At 46.0% G+C, this 19133-nt stretch overlaps 1 protein-coding gene across 1 annotated transcript in view; it reads right to left on the bottom strand.

The window, feature by feature from the left end:
• Positions 1-376: 376 nt before the first annotated feature.
• Positions 377-19133, bottom strand: part of TRIM71 (tripartite motif containing 71) — a 66774-nt gene continuing 48017 nt past the window's right edge. The window contains exons 3-4 of the mRNA XM_036073685.2: positions 7456-7590; positions 377-4238 (exon numbers count right to left, since the gene is read on the bottom strand). Coding sequence (XP_035929578.1) covers positions 2787-4238; positions 7456-7590 — 1587 coding nt within the window. The 3' untranslated portion in view covers positions 377-2786. The remainder of the gene's footprint in view (positions 4239-7455; positions 7591-19133) is intronic.

Genomic DNA, 19133 nt, shown 5'->3' with positions numbered 1-19133 from the left:
GAGGGCAGAGAGGCCGCATCACGCACCTACACGCTCATTTCAGGGGAGGATCTACTAGCTTTGAGCCTGCAAACTGGTCAGTCTATTAATTAAGACCTGATCATTTCAGTCAAGTGTGGAAACCCTGGCCTAACAACAAAATCCACAGAGAAATGCTAACTACACAGTTGTACATTACCGCTATCACCAAGAAAATCTCTCACTCAGGTCCCACAATTCCCCCACATAGAGGGACATTGGGAAGGACGGATCAGCGTGAAGACGGGAGAATCAAAGGTAGTGACTACCTGAAGTAACTCATCCCAGGTTTCTGAGAACACTTCTAAGAATTTTCAAGATCCATTTCTTCAATAAAATTTTGTAAGCATTTAAAACCAGTTGTCTTTGGTGTTTAAAGGGTGGTTCGTTGGGTGGCTGGGGTGGGGGTTGGGGGGTGAGGAGGGGAGGAAGACCAGCACCAAGTTATTTCCAAAATAAAAAAACAATAAAAATGTTTAATTACACAAACTCTTTACCAAAGAACTTAGAACCTAGGGGCAAATAAAAGGCAACCGAACAGGAACTGGGGAAGGATTCAAGATTGCTTCAATAAAAGAAAACGCGGTTTTACAAAACAAGATTTCCTGACGCCTCCTTGCCCTGAAACACAGCAGCTGGGAGGCAGTCGTCTGGTGCGACTTTCCAATTTTTGGATCCTTTACTGCATGCGTTTCTCCTTTATGAAGTGAGTTTTTTCCCATTTTGGTCATTCAGAAACCCTGGAACTAAAGCAATGGGGAGGACACAGGGTACCTTGAAGTGGTAAATGTCCGAAAGAGCTGGACGAGAAAACCAATTTGACTGACTTGCTACACCACCCCCATCAATTCCTTTTCTTTTGGGATGACAAAAACAAATTGCTCCATGTGTCACTTCATTCGGTTCATTTAAAACTACATCTCTACTGCAAGGGGAGTTTCTCTGAAATACAGGAACAGAAACTGATGTTAGTCCTTCTATTTGAACAAGAGGTTTCCCTGGAAGCAAGCCCCTGCCGCCTGAGAACACCTTGGGCTCCTGAGGTGTGCTACTCCGGAATGGTTCTTCCTCAGTACTTGGGAGAATGCAGGGACCCATATAGGTTCTCACAAGCAGGATATTAGCTATGCCTACTTTCCACGTGAAAGACAGATAATGTCCAGAAGCACAAGGCTCTGTACCCAAGTCCAGCTTACTACAAACCAACCCTGTAAAGTGACGGATGCCATCCCACAGTTCTGCAGCGGGAGCCTGGCTAAATTTTCATTCTTTGGTACCGAGACAGAGGTGTAACAAAAAATATTACAGCCTACATTATGGGTTGGGGCAATTTGGTTTACAAATCTTTTACATTCAAAGGCCTTTGGGGAGAAAATTCATGTTAACCATGAGGTCCTACTGCACGGCTCGGGAGCAGACCACTCCGTGTAAGTGACCCGAGCAGAGGGTGTAGGGATGGGCTGTTCCTATTCATTTGACTGTCAAACATTCTATTTCCCTGAACTTCCAAAGCAGGTAAAAATTGTGCTTTTAAAGGAAAAGTTCAGAAAAAGAAACACCTAGCATTATTAACAGAACAACATTCAAGCAGAGGTCGGGGACTGACCTCTGCCCTCCCGCAGCGTTTGGGGGTAGCCTGTTGCTTTCTTATGCTCTCTATGGACCACCTCGGCACATGCCCGCCAGCCCACACTCAAGTCCACAGGCCAGGCAGGTCTGACACCCTCTTTCTGAGAATGAGGCTAATCTTCTTCTTCCTTCCACTGAACTTTATAACCAATAACAAACTAAAAATACTTAACTTTTGAGAATACTTTTAATTGAAAATCCTAAGCTACATCTATTTTTTAGAAACCAAAGTGTGAGAAGGAAAGTTTCTTTGGGTGGTGGTATATGATCTTCAGCTTTACTATTCTGGTATAAGATGGCTCAGACACTCAGACAGACACACACAGACACACACAGACACACACACACACACACACACCATCCCTTAAAAGAAGCAAAGATTACATACCCTAAAACATGAATAGAATAGTCTGCTTTTCTTGGCTAGCAAGCCACAGCCACATCCATATCTTCTAAGAATAAGAAAAGATGCTGAACAGGATGATACACACTGAGGTATTAAAGGAGAACACAGAAAAGTTCTCTGTTGCAGCATTAAAAAAAAAAAAAAGATTTCCTAAAAAGATCAAGATCACAACACAATCTAATCCCATAAACACAGTATTCTCCAGAACACAAATACTCTATAATTCAGCATTTTAAATCTTATTTTTCCACATTTTATAGTTTTTTTTTTTTTTACTTAGTAGTTCTTTCATGTTTCCTTGGCTCAATCTACAGAATACACCCCACCACCCATCCAGTGCCCCCCCCAGCCACAGAGACGCCAGGCTTGTGCATATCACGCCCCACAAAGGGTCAGAGAGGAACGTGAATTCCACTGAGTGAGGGTGGGGAGGTGGGCAGAGGGCCTGCTGGAGAAGGAAATGTAAAGATTTATGAGGTAGATAGAAATTATCACGTCACAGGCTCAATCCCTGCAGAAAAGATAAGTACATTCATCTGTAAAAAAATAAAGATGAGGTAGGACTTAAGCAATGTTGTACTCTTCTTGTTCTCTTTAAACAAAAGAAAAAAAGAAATTTCCCTGAGACTGTTTCTTCTTTGAAATTCAAAAGGAGAGAGAGAGAGAGAGAGAGACAGAGAGAGAGAGAGAGAGACGCACGCACAGCCCAAACACGGAAGCCTAGAGAACGTGATTAGAAGATGAGGATCCGATTGTTGCCAAAGTCCACCACCACGATCATCCCATCGGGGGTGACAGCGATGCCAGAGGGGCGGTCCATCTGCCCAAAGCCACTGCCTTGGGCGCCAAACTTGCACAGGAAGCTGCCATTGGACTCGAACATCTGCACCCGGTGGTTCCTGGAATCGGCCACAATGATGCGCCCCTCTTGGTCCACGGCCACACCCTGTGGGCGCAGGAACTGCCCGTTGCCAGTGCCCTCGGAGCCCAGGAAGCGCGCAGACTGGCAGTCGGGGTGGATGACCAGGAGCCTATGGTTGTTGAAGTCAGTGACCACCAAGTGGCCCTCGTGGTTGAAGGCCACACCCCGGGGGGAGTCAAAGTGCTTCCAGAGAGCCCCCTCGAAGCCGTACTTATTCAGGAAGATGCCATCGGGACCGAACAGCTGGATCCGGTGGTTGCGGGTGTCAGAGACCAGGATCTTGCCCTCAGAGTTCACCGCCACGTCCCAAGGGTAGTTGAACTGCCCGTTTTTGGTTCCCTTCTCGCCAAACTTGAGCAGGAACTGGCCCTCGAACGTGAAGACCTGGATGCGATGATTGTCCTTGTCGGCCACCACGATCCTGCGGGAGGCGTCGCAGGCCACACCGGCTGGCCGGTCAAACTGTCCGGGTCGGGAGCCCAGGGTGCCGAATTTGTGGTGGAAGGCGCCACACGGCTTGAACACCTGGATGCGGTTGTTGCTGCGGTCAGCCACGACGATGTAGCCCTCCTTGTCCACACTCACGCCCCAGGGGCGGCAGAGCTTGCCGTCGCTGTCGCCCTCGCTGCCGAAGCTCAGGCCCGGGAGCCCGATGCCCACGTAGCTGCGGCCCGACTTGACCACCACCTTGAAGGGGCTGTTCTCGATGTGCTGGTTGCACATGGTGACAGACACCAGGTGCTCACCCTCCAGCTGCGGCCGGTAGCTCACCACATAAGTCCCATTCTGCTGGTCGCTCACCTCGGCACCAAATAGGTTGCCATCGGGGCCCAGGACCACAGCTGACATCAGGTCGCCCCCTGAGAGGCGAGGCTCCCCATCATGGTCGTAGCCAATAACGGTGAAGGAGGCCACCTTACCCTGGAGGGCCCTCTTGAGGCCATCGCCCGTGGCCTTGGTGAGCGGCGCAAAGGCCCCGCTGCTGACGAAGCCGAAGGACTTGATGGCGAGGTACAGGGCCTGGTCGGGTGGTGTGAACATGACGCGGTCGTCTTCCTGGGGCTGCAGGAAGCTGCGCACGGTCTTCAGCTCCTGCACCTGGGCCAGCATGCGGTCCCGGGCCAGCAGGACATCCAGCGCCCGGCCCTCCTCCAGGACCTGCTGGACGGCACTGATGGTGCTCTCGAGCTTGTTGAGGCTCTGCCGCAGCTTCTCCACCTGCAGGTACAGGGACTTGGCTTTCACCTGGCGGATCTTCTCTACCTGGAAAGGTGAGAGCAGGGAGAGAGGACAGAGGCTTTGAAGCAAGGAAAAAAAAAAAAAAAAGAACCAACATACCACCCGACATGGATCACACGGATCACGAGGGCAGACCCACCCCGAGGAGGTGAGGGAGAGCCCACAGAAACCACTGGTCTGTGCTCTTCAAAAACGGCAAAGATCCAAGGACAAAGGGAGGCTGAGGAACTGTGCCAATTACAAGAGATGACTGCAAACAGGACGACGACTTGCAGCGCAGGCTCCTGCTGCTATGAAAGCCAGTGCTGGTGCACACTGACCAGGGACCGAGGGAGTAGGCACCAGCGCACTATCAGGACTGCACTTCCTGCTTCTGAGTAACTGATGATGGACGAGACTGCCCTCGCTCAGAGGAAATAAACAGAGAAGTGTTCGGGGGAAGAGGCATCCTGTCTCCAACACGCCAATCACATACAGAGTAGGGTGAAAATGGGGCAAAATGTAAATAATCAGTAAATCTAGGTGAAGGATAGAGGGAGTTCTTTTATTATTCCTGTCACTTAGAAATAAAATATAAAAGCTAAGCACAGCGATATAACAAATGTTTACTGAGCACCTGCTTTGTGCCAGGCACTGGAGGTGTGTAATGCCAGGTCAAGAACGAGGCCCTCACCAGCAGGACTTCCCAGGGGACTAGAGCACAAGGCCGGTCTTACACTCCCAAAGGGCTGAATTTTCAGCATAGCTACAGAGCCTGCAATCTCTTCAGTGATTTCTCCTCCACTCTACCATCCCTGCCTTGTCCCACTCTCCACTCCGAGAGAGAGAGAAGGGGGAGGGGGGAGGAAGACAGACTATGTGTGGAGAGAGTGAAGGGATTTGTTGAGAACCTAATTCAAGATTACAACCTGTACCCCCCTGGCCTGCCACACATCCCATAGTCCTCTTCGTGGTTTTCTGTCTTCACAGGGAGCCTGAAAGGCCACACACACCCCAAATTTGGAGATAGTAAGTCCTTGGAAACCACTGGCCTCTAGTATTTCCAGAGGAGCCCTCTCAATCTAAATTGTTGTAATATAGAAACCTGAATTCTGACCTGCTGAAATAATTCTGCCTCTGAGGTTCTGAAACCCATGATTTGGGAATGTGGGATTGTGTGTGACCAATGAAACAGAGCCACTTATCCATTCTTGTGCATTAAATCAGTAAAAGACCTCCAATTCGAAGTGATTTCCCTGTGAAGGGGATAAATGAGTCACCTAGCTGATTCATGCCATCATGTAGAGAGAACCAGGACCCCTGAGGGCTCTACTAATCAGAACGCTAGAAAGTCTATTTCAGAATATGGCTCCACGGTTGGGGAGGCCTGGATTTCAGTCAGATTCTCCCTCGGGAAGGGGGGTGATGATGTGATTTTTGACCCATTCATGCCTTTCCATCTGGCCACTCTGGAAGCAAGACACATATGTGTAGAGGGGCCCACGTGGGGACAGATCAAAGAGAAGCTTTGTCCTTTGGTTTTTGCATTGGGCCAAACCTCTGGGCTTTGGTCTGGATTCCTCAACTAGGTGGTTGCAGCTAATCCCACGAGGTCGCCAAGTCCACTGGAAATCTGTAAGCCACAAGCATGAAGAAGTGCATCTAGAGACCCAAAACTGGGTCACCCGGCACTCAAATATCTTCAGTAATGGGGAGTGCAAGAAAAAAGATGTGTAACAAGGACGTGGCAGGGCAGAAACTGGCAGGAAAGCTTTGCTGGGAGGGGCAGAAAAGTCAGTAATTAGTAAAAGAGAGTGGGACTCCCACAGGATTTAGGGCGAGGTACCATAATAAAAAGTAAAGACAAATGGGACTGAGGTGTGTCCAGAATGAGCATGCATATTCTGGAGGTTATCTGAGAACAAGTTTTTAGAAATGTAGAAACAAAGTATATTACACAGAGAGACGGACTCTTCTTCCAAATTTGCTTCTCCAAGACTAAAAACTTGCTTCCCATGCCCCCTGAAAGAGAACTTCCTTTAGGGAGAGGACAGGAGTTGGCCTCACAGGAGGGAGGGTACCTAAGGTGAGATCTGCAGAAACTCCTCTGCACAAAGGCCTTTTCATCAGCAAATCCAGAAGAGCAAGTTTGTGGCAGAGTTCACCAGGGAGCTCACCAGGGAGCTCTCAGGTTGCATGAGGTGGGCCCCTTTCAGTTATAATTAACATTCGTGGGTGGCATGAGCCTGGCAGACCACGGGGGCATGTGAGTGTCTGGAAACCACGTCAGGCCTGCAAAGGTGCCTGCATAAAATACATGCTGAATTAAATCTTAAAGAATTTTTCTAGCCAAGGATCGTTCTCTTCTCGTCAAAAGGTAACTGAGCCATATTCCTTGAGAGGTCAGCAAAGGCAGAAAGCAGTTAGTTATGTGCTAACTAAATGGAAAATGCAAAGCAAAACCCAACACAGCTTTCCAGAACATTTTAGGGCATAGTGATTGGTGAGGATCACTTTCAGAAATGGAGACCCCATCTCTACCTTCGCATAGTTCAGATGATTAAAACGAGCATGCACACACCTAAGTGCACCCTTTTTAATGAGCTATGTGTATGGTCTTATTCACGCATTAAGAGAATGTAATCTTGGAGCTGAACTGAGTTGAGGTACTGGCCCATTCACAGGCATATTCTCCCCTCTTCCTGAGGCAGGTGGTAAAGACCAGAGTAGAAAATGTTGGGATGAGGACTTGGGTGGGGAAAGTCATCTTTCCAGCTGATTTGTCTAAACAGCACACCAGCCTGCTCAGCACTCTTTCCTGCTGCAACAGAATTTGAAAGGGCATTCGCTCACTGCCCTCCCTAGTGGTTTTCCACAAGGGGGCAGGAAGTGCATCCAGGCAGGACACCAAAAAATAAGGATACTTCCCAGCAGCCTGCTTTTCCTAACAATAGTCTCGACTGCGCCCCCTTCTGTCTCCCTGAGTGTGCACAACATAAAACGTGAGGCTCCTTCCAGTCCTGGGTACCTGACTCCTCCCGAGGAGGCTTCTTGTGGCTTTAGTGCTCAGATGGCACCCACAATGGTACAGGGAGCCCTGCATCTTTCTGCCAACATACTTCATGGAAAACCTCCAAGTGTTCTCCACTCTGAGCTGGGATCTGGGATCTGACCTGAGAATCCTCGTGGTTTTGCTGCAGTTCACTGGAAAACTGCTGGCCGGCCAAGGAGGCCTGGGATGGGGGTGGGCAGCACTCCTTACCTTCCACAACAGCTCGCACTCCCGCTCCTCCAGGGCCTTCTTGTGCCTTGCCGTCACGGCTTTGACCTCCGACTGTACCACCTTTGCCTTCATCTCTACCTGCTCCGCCACAGTCTGGGCCTGCTCGATGCTCAGCTGGAAAAGCAAGAGCAAGCTCATGGCATTAGAAGGACCTCCACTCCTCAAGCGAAACATTTAAGTCTGCTTGTCGCAAACCCGAAGAGCTACCACCCTGGGCCCCCGAGACCACTTGATTGATCCACTTCCCCGGAAAGAAAGCAGGCACGCAAGGGGAGCACGGCACCTGTCTGACACGTAGCCGAAGGGGCCGTGGCAAGCGCTGGGTTCCTTCCTATGGGAAATGGCACCTACATGGTCAACGTCAGCACTCTTAAGAGCTACTCCGACACAGTGAAACCAGTGTAGTTGGGTCCAAGCCGAAAAGCGGGAACGAGGACCGGACCAGCACACGAACCAGCTCCCACAGACTTTCTGGCCTTCCTGGCCACGTGGGAAAACCCGGCAGGCTGGCACAGCGCTCAGGTCAAGGTGCACCAGCGCTGCAGGCCAGCAGGTAGCCATCATGTTCCTGTCACGTCGCAGCAGCACAGCTCACATCCCCAAGGGACACTGGGGATACTGTCTGATCTGCCACAGAAACCACGCACGCCGTGCCCTGTGGTCAGTCCGCTTGCCAGACCATCCCTGCACCACCACACACCCCACTCTGTACGACCAGCCCTTGGTAAACCAGCCAGTTTAATCAGACGTATTATTGTTCATAAAAAATTAATCAAGACAGAAGGCCCAGTGTTTTCATCAATATTACATGATGTGTCTTGAAAAGCCACAAGGATTTCTTTGAGATACTGAGGTATTAAATCAGGGATTCCAAACTGCTGATGGTGCAACAGGTCTAAGGGTGTTATTATGTCCCACATCAAGAGGGGCCTAGAGAAGCACGCAGAGTTTGGAGCCTGGTCTGGGCTCAGGAATCGCTCACGGGTGACCAACCCTGAGTGTGCCCTGGACCAAGAGTTTCCAGCATGTGGAGCACATCTACAGCTGAGGCCATCTTGGGAAAAGCAGGCTGGACAGTCATCCTAGGAGTCGGGTAACCCAGCTTCAAACCCTAGCTCCACGTCCTACTATTTGCAAGGCCCCAGACAAGTGCCTGGCCTTCCGCAACCTCGGCCAATAGGAGGAAAAGACAAGATAATACACGGAAGGAGTTCAGCACAGCAGCTCATAGAGTAAAACATCATCAACAGTGCTCAGCTGAGAAACACTTGCAGTAAGACCACAGGCATCCTTTCCCTTCATCCCACCTAGCTCCTGTCATGCAGGTACGGTCATGTACCAAGGCCTACGCACGCTTCCTGACCCATTTTGCTTTTTAAATTGTGGTAAAATAGGTAGAACATAAAGTGTACCATTACTGACATTTAGCACATCCCATATTGTGTAAGCATCACAACCACCTAGCTGCGAACACTTCCATCGTCAAAAGGAAGCTTCCATACCCATTAGGCAGTTTTTCTCCATCTCCCCTCCTACTCCCCCATGGCAACCATCATCTGCTTGGTCTCTACACTGCTGTCTATTCTGGATAGTTCACAGAAATGGAATCAAACAGTACATGAGCAGCCTTATTTGTACGAGTATGCTTTCATTCAACAGCTGTGACTCATTTTGTCACTTACAACTGGGGACCCCCCTTCATCCTCTCAGTCTACAAGACACGCCAATGGCATGGAAGTCACACACACATTGCAGCCCCCCCCAAACCACCCACGGCTGCCGTGGCGTTCTCTGCCCCAATCCCTGTGAGGCCTGAAGATCAGAGGTGGCACTTGGGCTGATCGAGAATGCTCATGGACTATCCATGGCCTGGAATGCCTTCTCTTCCAAATTCACCCTAAATTTCAAAAACCCAGCTCAGATGCCACTATCTTCCTGAACTGGCAGTGAAGAACACCTTCCCATAGTATTTCTGTCCCACCTTTACTACCCTGTCCCAAGTGTCATTACAGAGCACACTATGTGGGGTTAGGTACATAGTCCATGATACTTCGCCACTGGGTTGTAGCAGGAACAATCTCTACATAATTTACACTTGCTAACGTCTACGGCCATAACCATATTCATCAAAGCAGTAGGTAACTATATTGGGTTAAATATTGTCTCCCCCACATTCAGGCTGATTAGTTAAGAGGAGGTCATACTAGACTAGAGTCGAGTCCTAAATCCAGTGACTGAAAATCACTTAAGGCCATGTGAAGACAGGCATGCAGAAAGAAGACCACATGAAGGCAGAGGCAGAAATTAGGAGTGATGTAGGTGTAACAAGCCGAGGAAAACCAAGGATTGCTGGCAACTACCAGAAGCTTGGAAAGAGAAGGGCAAGATTCTTCCCTACAGCCTTCAGAGAGCACAGCCCGGCTGACACCTTTATTTTGGGCGTCCAGCCCCCAGAACTATGTGAGAATAAATTCCTATTATTTAAGTCACCAGTTTATAGTAATTTGTTATAGCAGCCCTAGGAAAGAGTAGCCAACAAATTGAAGTAGATGGAACTATCCAAATTACCAAAAGATAAAAAAAATTAGACTGACCCATCAGTAAATGCATATAAGCAGGTCTCATGATGGACTTGGCAGATTCCAAACGTCTCAGGTGGTCGGGGTTGATTAAGAAGCTGGGAAATCTCGCTAGATATTTAAACAGAGATAACTGAACGTAGAAAATGGGGTTGAACAGTTACTGAGAACTGCCAGGGCAAAGGGCACACAGAGGATGACAGACAGACCGTGCCTGCAGTCGGCAAAGACCACCCTTGGGCCAGGAGAACAAAGAGAGGAGAGTAGGGGTTACAGGTAGGGACCAGGGGCATGCCCAGCTCATTCTGGAAGCGGCCGAAGCTGGGAACTGGAGCTAACCCTCTGCTGCTGGGTGACAAACTGCTGCTGCTGAGAACAGGAAGTCAAACGGAAGAAGGAAGTCCCCTTTCCCAACGTCCGGATTTGTGGTTGGAAGTGCTGCGACCCAGCACCACATGGCAAGCGAGTGAAAGGGTCGGTCACGATGGAGAGAACTTAGTAACCCACACATCCCGTCTTCAGATGTGTCGGCATTAATGAGCACCAGCGGGTGTCCGAGTCAATACGCGACAGAGGCAACCCAGCCTTTGTCCGTTTATTTCTTAGCTTCCTCAATGGAAAGCAGAGGTGGCAAAATGCTTTCTATTTATACCAATGCTGTATTACTTACCCAACTGATTCTCCATAAAAAACAGAAGAAATGGAAGTAACAGGCCTACATTCCTACAGGGCAAGAACTGGCAGGAGAGCGCAGTGACCACCCCCACCCCCTCTGTGTAGCAAGTGGGTTTACATAGCGAATGTCTGTCTACTCACCTCCCCCCCTACTGTCTCCTAGCAGGCCTGCTCCCTCGATCTTTCCTGCCAGGTCTCTAGCAGGCCCTTAGGCCTGGAATTCCTGTTCTAGGACAAGAACTGTTTCTTCAATTTTTCAATCAGGTAGAAAGGGTACAAAGCCCTTACTGTAATTTGAGGGATCCCCAAGTGTGCACAGATAGGATCATTCCTAGGGTTGAGAGTCAGAAAGCCCTATGTGTAGAGACAAAAAATAGAGCTTTCTTTTCCGAATCATACACAGTCCTGTGAAGCACTGCATTCCAAGATGCGCAGACCAGGACCTGCTAAACTAGTTCCCATTATCTAAACAGGGCATTTGCAGGTGGGGTGGGGAAACAACAGTAGGTAAAAGGGCTGAATAAATTTCAAAAACAGAAACATTCAATTTACAGTAAGGATGGATAATAAAAAATTACCCAATAAGCATGGGGCTTGAGGGGAAAAAAGTTATCTTTTAGATGTTAACAGATCCAATAAACATCTGAAAACTGAGGGTCTCAATCTGGGCAGGCCAATCAGTGCATGCCAGCTGAGTGCTGAGTACTGGCCACTCAGTACAGGGGAGGTGGAGGCCACCTGGGTTTCATAGGAAAGAGCACAGAAAGAGATTAATGATGTCTGCTAGGGGAAACTGGGGCGGCCAGATGACTGCTACTGAAAGTGTTCTGATAGGGGTGCCTAGGTGGTTCAGTCAGTTAAGCTTCTGACTTCAGCTCAGGGTCCTGGATGGAGCCCTGCATCCGGCAAACCACTCAGCGGGAAGTCTGCTTGTCCCTCTCCCTCTGCCGCTCCCCCTGCTTGTGTGCATGCACGCGCGCACTCTCTCTCTCTCTCTCTCTCTCTCTCTCTCGTCAGATGAATTGGAATAAAAAAGGAAAAGAAAAGTGTCCTGATAGGCAGAAGATGACAGAATGCAAATGTCACCCATAAACTCACAGACCACAAAACCCAATATGGGAACTACTGTAGTTCACTCTAAAGTGTAATTTTATCACATTTAATACCTTTGAAACTATGATTCATCTTAAAACTGTCAATGGGCTTTTTCCTTTGTTAGGTGTATATAAAATAAATGTGCATATTACAATCAATGGTGTCTTAAGTGTGACTGAAATAATCAAGGCTCTCTTTATGCGGAGAGCAACTATATTCTTGATCTTGATTGTGGGTATCTCCCCCAACCCAGGGGATCAGGGCACCTTATGAAAAGCTCTAATTACGAAAGTGGCCAAAAGTTATACTTCCAGGAAGACTGGTCACCCTTAAAACACTGATGAGGTACACTACAAACATCTCTCAGGCTTCCTTTGTTGTCAGTAACTCTAGACCCTCATCATGGTAAATTCTTTTTACAGGACTAAATAGAATTAATTGGGAGAATTTACTTCAGGGTGTTTTCTCTAGAACTAAGACTCTCAAGCTAAATATAGGCAAGTAGTCAGTCTCTCAGAGTTATAACTTAGAAACTGTGGTTCACAGTCAACTTACATCTGACACTTGTAATTTAATAATGGATAAATGTCTCTGGTTGAAGAAAGGGAATGGAGCTCCCAGAAGTTTTTTCTAAACAAAAGCTGGTAAAAGGAAATGAAAACACACAAGTCCCAAGTTGTAGAGTTCAGATATATTGTAAAAGGTCACTGATACTCATTAAAGGTGGTGTAAAGTTGGTAAGAACTTAAATCTGCCTGCAGATTTGGTGTGGCTAGTGGCCTTTACTTTTGGGACGTTTCATGCATATTCATTTGGTCCAGAGGACGCTTCACTACCATCCAGGCATGGTGCCCAAGGAGGAATGAAGGACGCCAAGCCATCAAGGGCCCTACCCTGAAATTTTACAAATGGAGGTTCCAACCTCTCCCTCCACCCCAAAAGGGAAGAGGAGAGGAGAAAGGAAACTCCCTCTTTCCCTGAGGATGGCTTGCTGGAACAGTGCAAGACTGAAGAGATGCCCATGCATGCCAACCATGTTCAACAGCAAGAATGAGGTCACCATGGAGAGAGGCAGAGCTAAGTGACAGAGTGCTGGCATCAAGGTCTGAGTCCCTGGACACCTGAAGCCTGATCCATCCATATTTTCTCCTACCCAGTCACCTGAGACTATTCATCTCCTTTCATTCAACTGCAACCAAGGATCCTAATTAAGACGGCATGGGAAAAATAATAATTAGGTCATGATGTATTAAAATTCTTGAACCATTTTTCATCACATTTGTTTATATTGTTTGCAAATGCATGAGAAGGGAGGGTACGCAGGGGCACAGCTGCCTCCCAAATGAGAGGTGACCATCAGTTTTGGGTTCAAACTGCAATTCCTCTACTCATTGTTAGTGTGACTTCTGGAGGGTTACTTAATCTCTTTCAAGCAAAGTTTTCTCTCTGCAAAATGGAAAGAATGACACCCAAACCTCAGGCATTATTTACAGAAAGTGCCGGTTTCGGTGCCCTTGGTAAACAGGAACCACTAATTCTTACTGACAAAAACAGAAGGCCTGTGGTTAATGAGATCTGGGATCTTGGGCACAACAATTAAATTTTGTTCTTCCATTTCCATATCTGTAACAGTAATTTGTAATTTAAAAAACAAAAAACAACGTTTTCTTGATCTACTTTCTGGGCTAGTTTATATAAATTTATATAAAATAGTAGGCATTCTCAGCATTCCTTGTGGTCAACTTTCCATCATGGCAAGGAGTTCCTGCAGGTTACATGGTCTATTAAAGGGATCGAACAAAAACAGAAGTTAGGGAACCAAAGTAGTCCAGAAAGTCTAGATGAACTTACATTTTAATTTACAAAATTTTAAATTTTGCTTAGTCATCAAGCTCAGTCCTCCTAATTTTTGTGCTACATGGTACAGTATCTATCACTTTTGTTTAATATGTAAAGGGCTAATGTTTCCTTTTTTAACCACGCAGGCAACTTAAGTTCACTAAAGGACTAGTCACCCTTACCATGACTACTGACTTTCTACTAATATCAGATGAAAAGTAACAGAAAGGTCTACCTTATTTAAGGCTATAGTGCACTTGGACAAAAACTCCCCTGCAAATGACTAAAATTAACAACACAGGAAACAACAGATGTTAGCGAGGATGCAAAGAAACGGGAACCCTCTTACACTGTTGGTGGGAATGTAAACTGGTGCAGCCGTTCTGGAAAACAGTATGGAGGTTCCTCAAAAAGTTAAAAATAGAACTACCTTATGACCTGGCAACTGAACTAGCAGGTATTTACCTAAAGGATAAAAAAACACTGATTCGAAGGGATACATGCACCCTGAGGTATATATAGCAGCATTATCAACAATAGCCAAACTATGAAAAGAGCCCAAATGTCCATCAATTGATGAATGGATAAAGATGTGATACACAGACACACACACATATACACAGAGGAATATTACTCAGCCATCAAAAAGAACGAAATCTTGCCATTTGCAACGATGTGGATGGAGCTAAAGTGTATTATGCCAAGTGAAATAAGCCAGTCAGAGAAAGACAAATACTGTAGGACTTCACTCACACGTGGAATTTAAGAAACAAAACAGATGAACATAGTGGGGACAAAAAAGAGGCAAACCAAGAAAAAGACTCTAAACTATAGAGAACAAACTGAGGGTTACTGGAGGGGAGGTGGCTGAGAGGATGGGATAGATGGGTGATGGGGATTAAGGAAGACACTCGTGATGAGCACTGGGTGTTGTAAGTGATGAATCACTAAATTCTAAACCGGAAACTAATATTATCCCGTATGTTAACTAAGTGGAATTTATTTTTTATTTATTCAATTGAGAGAGACGGAGAGAGCAAGTGAAAGCACAAGCAGGGGGGAGGGTCAAAGGGAGAGGGAGAAGCAGACTTCCCGCTGATCAGGGAGCCCGATGCGGGACTCATTCCCAGGACCCTGAGATCATGGCCTGAGCTAAAGGCAGACACTTAACTGACTGAGCCACCCAGGTACCCCAACTAACTAGAATTTAAATAAAAAATTGGAAGGAAAAACAAATAAACCAAACTCCCCTGCAACTGATGTGTGAGACTGGATTTTGGACAATGGACAGAAGTGTTGTGCAAGCCTTCTGGGAAATCTTATAAAAGGCCAGAAAATGTCGGTTTCCTTCCAATGGTCCAGAATATAGATGTATTATCTTGAGTTCCGGCAGCCATTTGTGGCCATAGGGATGAATGTCAACACCTCTGTACAGTGGGGTAAAGCTGAAGGATTCTCCAGTGACTATCAGTATCTCCAGACTAAGTTTTTTAAACAGGACAGATTAAAACGTTGCATATTTAAGCCACCATATTTAGGAGCAGAGTGAAAGCCTGTTACTTATGGCTAAATTCGTCTTCTACCTGATGAAAACGGAAGAAAATTCTTAAACTATGACAGAAAGCGGTTGAATGATTGCTTGGGGACATGGAAACAGAATGAAGGATGTTAGGAAGTGATGGACATGTTCCTAACCTTGACTATGGTAATGTTTTCATGGGTGAAATACGTGTTGAACGTTATGTTGGTATGCTTTAAATATATGCCGTTCATTGTCTATCAATTTTCCTCAAGAAAGCTGAAAAAATTTTGCCTCAGTCCCACCATAATCAGTAAAACACCACTATTTAGGGGCGCCTGGGTGGCTCAGTCGTTAAGCGTCTGCCTTTGGCTCAGGTCATGATCCCAGGGTCCTGGGATCGAGCCCCGCACCGGGCTCCCTGCTTGGCGGGAAGCCTGCTTCTCCCTCTCCCACTCCCCCTGCTTGTGTTCCTGCTGTCGCTATCTCTGTCTCTGTCAAATAGATAAATAAAATCTTTTAAAAAAAACAAAAACAAAAAAAAAAACACCACTATTTATATTTTGGCCTATTTCTACTTCCTCCCATAATCTTTTTATGCATTGTTTACTTATTTTAAGTAATTTTTCTTGAAGCAACTTCAGGGTCTGCTAATTTTAGTTAACACCGTTTTGTAATGTGATCACAAACATTCTATAAATATTAAGGGGCTAAAAAACCCCAACTCCTATTGCTGACCATTCATACGGGTGCAATCCATACCTTCAGGATAAAGGTCATGGCCTTGGAAATAAGTTCCTTCCACATTTAAAGCTCTGGATATTGTTCAAAACATGTTCTCCCACCCACAAAGATTAAGTGTGGTGTACATACTTTGCTCCTTATCCAAAATAGTACTCTGGTGTCATTTTAATTGATTTACTGCTCAGGCTGAATATACTTCTGTATGTTTGCAGTAAGTGGCTGGATTGTCCCTTTGGAAGGTATCTCCATCTCTTTCATTCCTTCACCTGTTTGTGCCTTTCTTTTAAAAAGTTGTACTTACCTATTATGATCTTCTCGGAGTAACTATTTCTCTTCTAGTTGTTTTCCTTTTTTTTTTTTTTCTTTAAAGTAGGCTCCACGCTGGGCTCGAACCCACAACACTGAGATCGAGACCTGAGCTGAGATCAAGAGTCAGGTGCTTAACCAACTGAGCCATCCAGGTGCCCCAGTTGCTCTCCTTTTAATATACACAAATTCTTGGGGCTCCTGGCTGGCTGTAGTCAGAAGAGCATGAGATTCTTGATCTCGGGTTCCTGAGTTTAAGCCCAGTGTTGGGTGTAGAGATTGCTTAAAAATTTGAAAAAAAAATGCACATGTTTTTTGTATCACTTCTAATCTTAGAATGCTTTCCTGCCTTTAGGTATTTAACATATATCTACCTTCAGTTTGGGTTTCTCTTTTTTTTTAAATACTGGTCCCCTTCCTTTTCATGTAATAATCTTTTAACCTAGTTAGGTTTTTATTCTGGTATTTGCTATCAGAATTTAAACCTATTAAATCTATGCCTTTAACACCTCTTATTTAGTTTGATGTCTTAAGTTACTAGCAAAAAATAAAGCCTATTTCTGTTTCTTGGATCTGCCAATTTGCCAGTACAAACAAGCAATATTTAAAAGCTCCCGAGTGACTCGTTTATTTAGTAATACTATTAAGAATAAATGAACAAGTTGAAGACAGTTTCTTAGACCAATGACGTCCAAATCAAACTTGCGATTTAAATGTGATCTAAATGTTCCTTGTAAAAGAAATCAAAATCTCTTCCTACCCCATGATCAGAATCATTCTGTATTTTGGTTTAAATGGATTGATTTAAAAAAAAAAGGGGAGGGGTGGCACCAATTATATGTATATTTTAAAATAACTTACTGCTCCCCCAAATTTTATGGTAATTGACTGTGTTCCTCCTTCCTTCTTCAGTATTCATATTAAGAACAGAAATCATGGGGCGCCTGGGTGGCTCAGTTGTTAGTCGTCTGCCTTCGGCTAAGGTCATGATCCCAGAGTCCTGGGATCGAGCCCCGCACTGGGCTCCCTGCTCCGCGGGAAGCCTGCTTCTCCCTCTCCCACTCCCCCTGCTTGTGTTCCCTCTCTCTCTGTCAAATAAATAATATCAAATAAATAAATAAATAAAATCTTAAAAAAAAAAAAAAATCAGTCTTCATACCATCTGCTGCATTCTTTAATATAAAAGCTATTAAATGGCAGCATAAAAATTATGTGGTTGGGCTGTTTACTTCATTAACATTTTGACCAACTGCAAGAAGAAATCAAGTGTCTCAGGACACCTGGGTGGCTCAGTCGGTTAAGCATCTGCCTTTGGCTCGGGTCATGACCCCAGGGTCCTGGGATCGAGCCCCGCATCGGGCTCCTTGCTCAGTGGGGAGCCTTCTTCTCCCCCTACCTGCTGCTCCCCCGCTTGTGTGCGCTCTCTCCCCTCTATGACAAATAAGTAAATAAAATCTAAAAAAAAAAGAAAAGAAAAGAAATCAAGTGCCCAAAGCACCATGCACCCCATCCCCCAGAGTAGTGTCCTTTGCTGGCATTTCAAGGTTACTTCTTTACCCTGTGGGGAACTTCTCAAAATCTCAGTATCTGTCATCCTTTCCATTGCTTGGTGACCAACAAAGGAAAAAACACTTGTAGATTCACACACAAGTCTTATTATCTCTTTATATAAATAACAAAAGCATGCCCTGTGCTAGATAGTAACTTCTTCTTTCCAGTGTCTTCCAGGAGTATTTTTTAAATGGCTTTGAGATGCGTCCCTGAGACAGGAATTCTACCTGAAGCCTTCAGAACTGTGTTCTCCCTTAATAAAGCAGAGGTTCAGTTAAATATTCACAGAACACATGCAAATTCCTCCCCATTCTCACTCAATCAGTTTCAGTTACCCACAACTGACTGATCTTACCCATTTGCAAAATACTTACAATGAAAAGTGGGTCATACCTACTTCTGACCTTGGGGACAGAGCTTGTTTATAGTGTTCACATGGGAACAAACTGGCTCTTCAGGCAATGATTTTTGAGCAAAACTAACTTGTTCTCAATCTTCACCTCAACTTCCCTTCCCCCCCAAAGGCATGCGCTGGCATCAGTGAGCTCCGAGGGAAAGAGGGGCAATGTTTTTTCCAACACCCAGGGGACTTCCTTCTTAACACGTAGGAACCTCTCTACTTTCATTAGAGGGCCCCCAGATAGTCTTAGGAATGGTCAATGTATTGAGAACCTGTTAAGAACATTCAGACAGAAATGGGTAGCCAATCCTACCCCAATCTTCAGAACACTAGCAGAGTATAGGTTGTAAAGAATTATAACCAAGAGCCACAAAAGGGTACCCTTCCCCTGCCCCACACACTTAGTTACACAAGGACTTTCAAGAAGTCAATTCACAATTGATGCAGTTGATGTTCAGCAGGTGTACCTGGATGTGGCCATATAGATTATTAACAAACTGAGCCTTCCACCTCAGCCCAAATATCCATCTGCCACTTGTCTCCACCCAAAATGCCCATCAGGCACCACAGTGCCTACTCACATTTGAATTTCATCCTGGGGTTCTTTCTTCTTCTTCTTCTTCTTTTTTTTTTTTAAGATTTTATTTATTTGATAGAGAGGGAGAGAGAACACAAAAGGAGAGGGAGAAGCTGACTCCCTGCTGAGCAGGGAGCCCGATGAGGGGCTCGATCCCAGGACCCCGAGATCATGACCTGAGCCAAAGGCGGATGCTCAACCGACTGAGCCACCCAGGCGCCCCCCGAGGTTCTTTTCACTACTCACACAGCAGACGCTCAGTGAACACGGACTAGATTTGTTGTAGGAAGTTAAGCACTGCAGACAAAACCTTCTGCACGTCAACTTCTCTCTCCTCTCCATATAAAGTTCAAATTTCCACCTCCTTGACAT

Source organism: Halichoerus grypus, chromosome 1, assembly GCF_964656455.1.
Source record: "Halichoerus grypus chromosome 1, mHalGry1.hap1.1, whole genome shotgun sequence".
In the NCBI taxonomy this organism is placed as follows: Eukaryota; Metazoa; Chordata; class Mammalia; order Carnivora; family Phocidae; genus Halichoerus; species Halichoerus grypus.
Note: the sequence above shows the minus strand (reverse complement) of the source record. Positions and strands in the feature narration are given on the sequence as shown.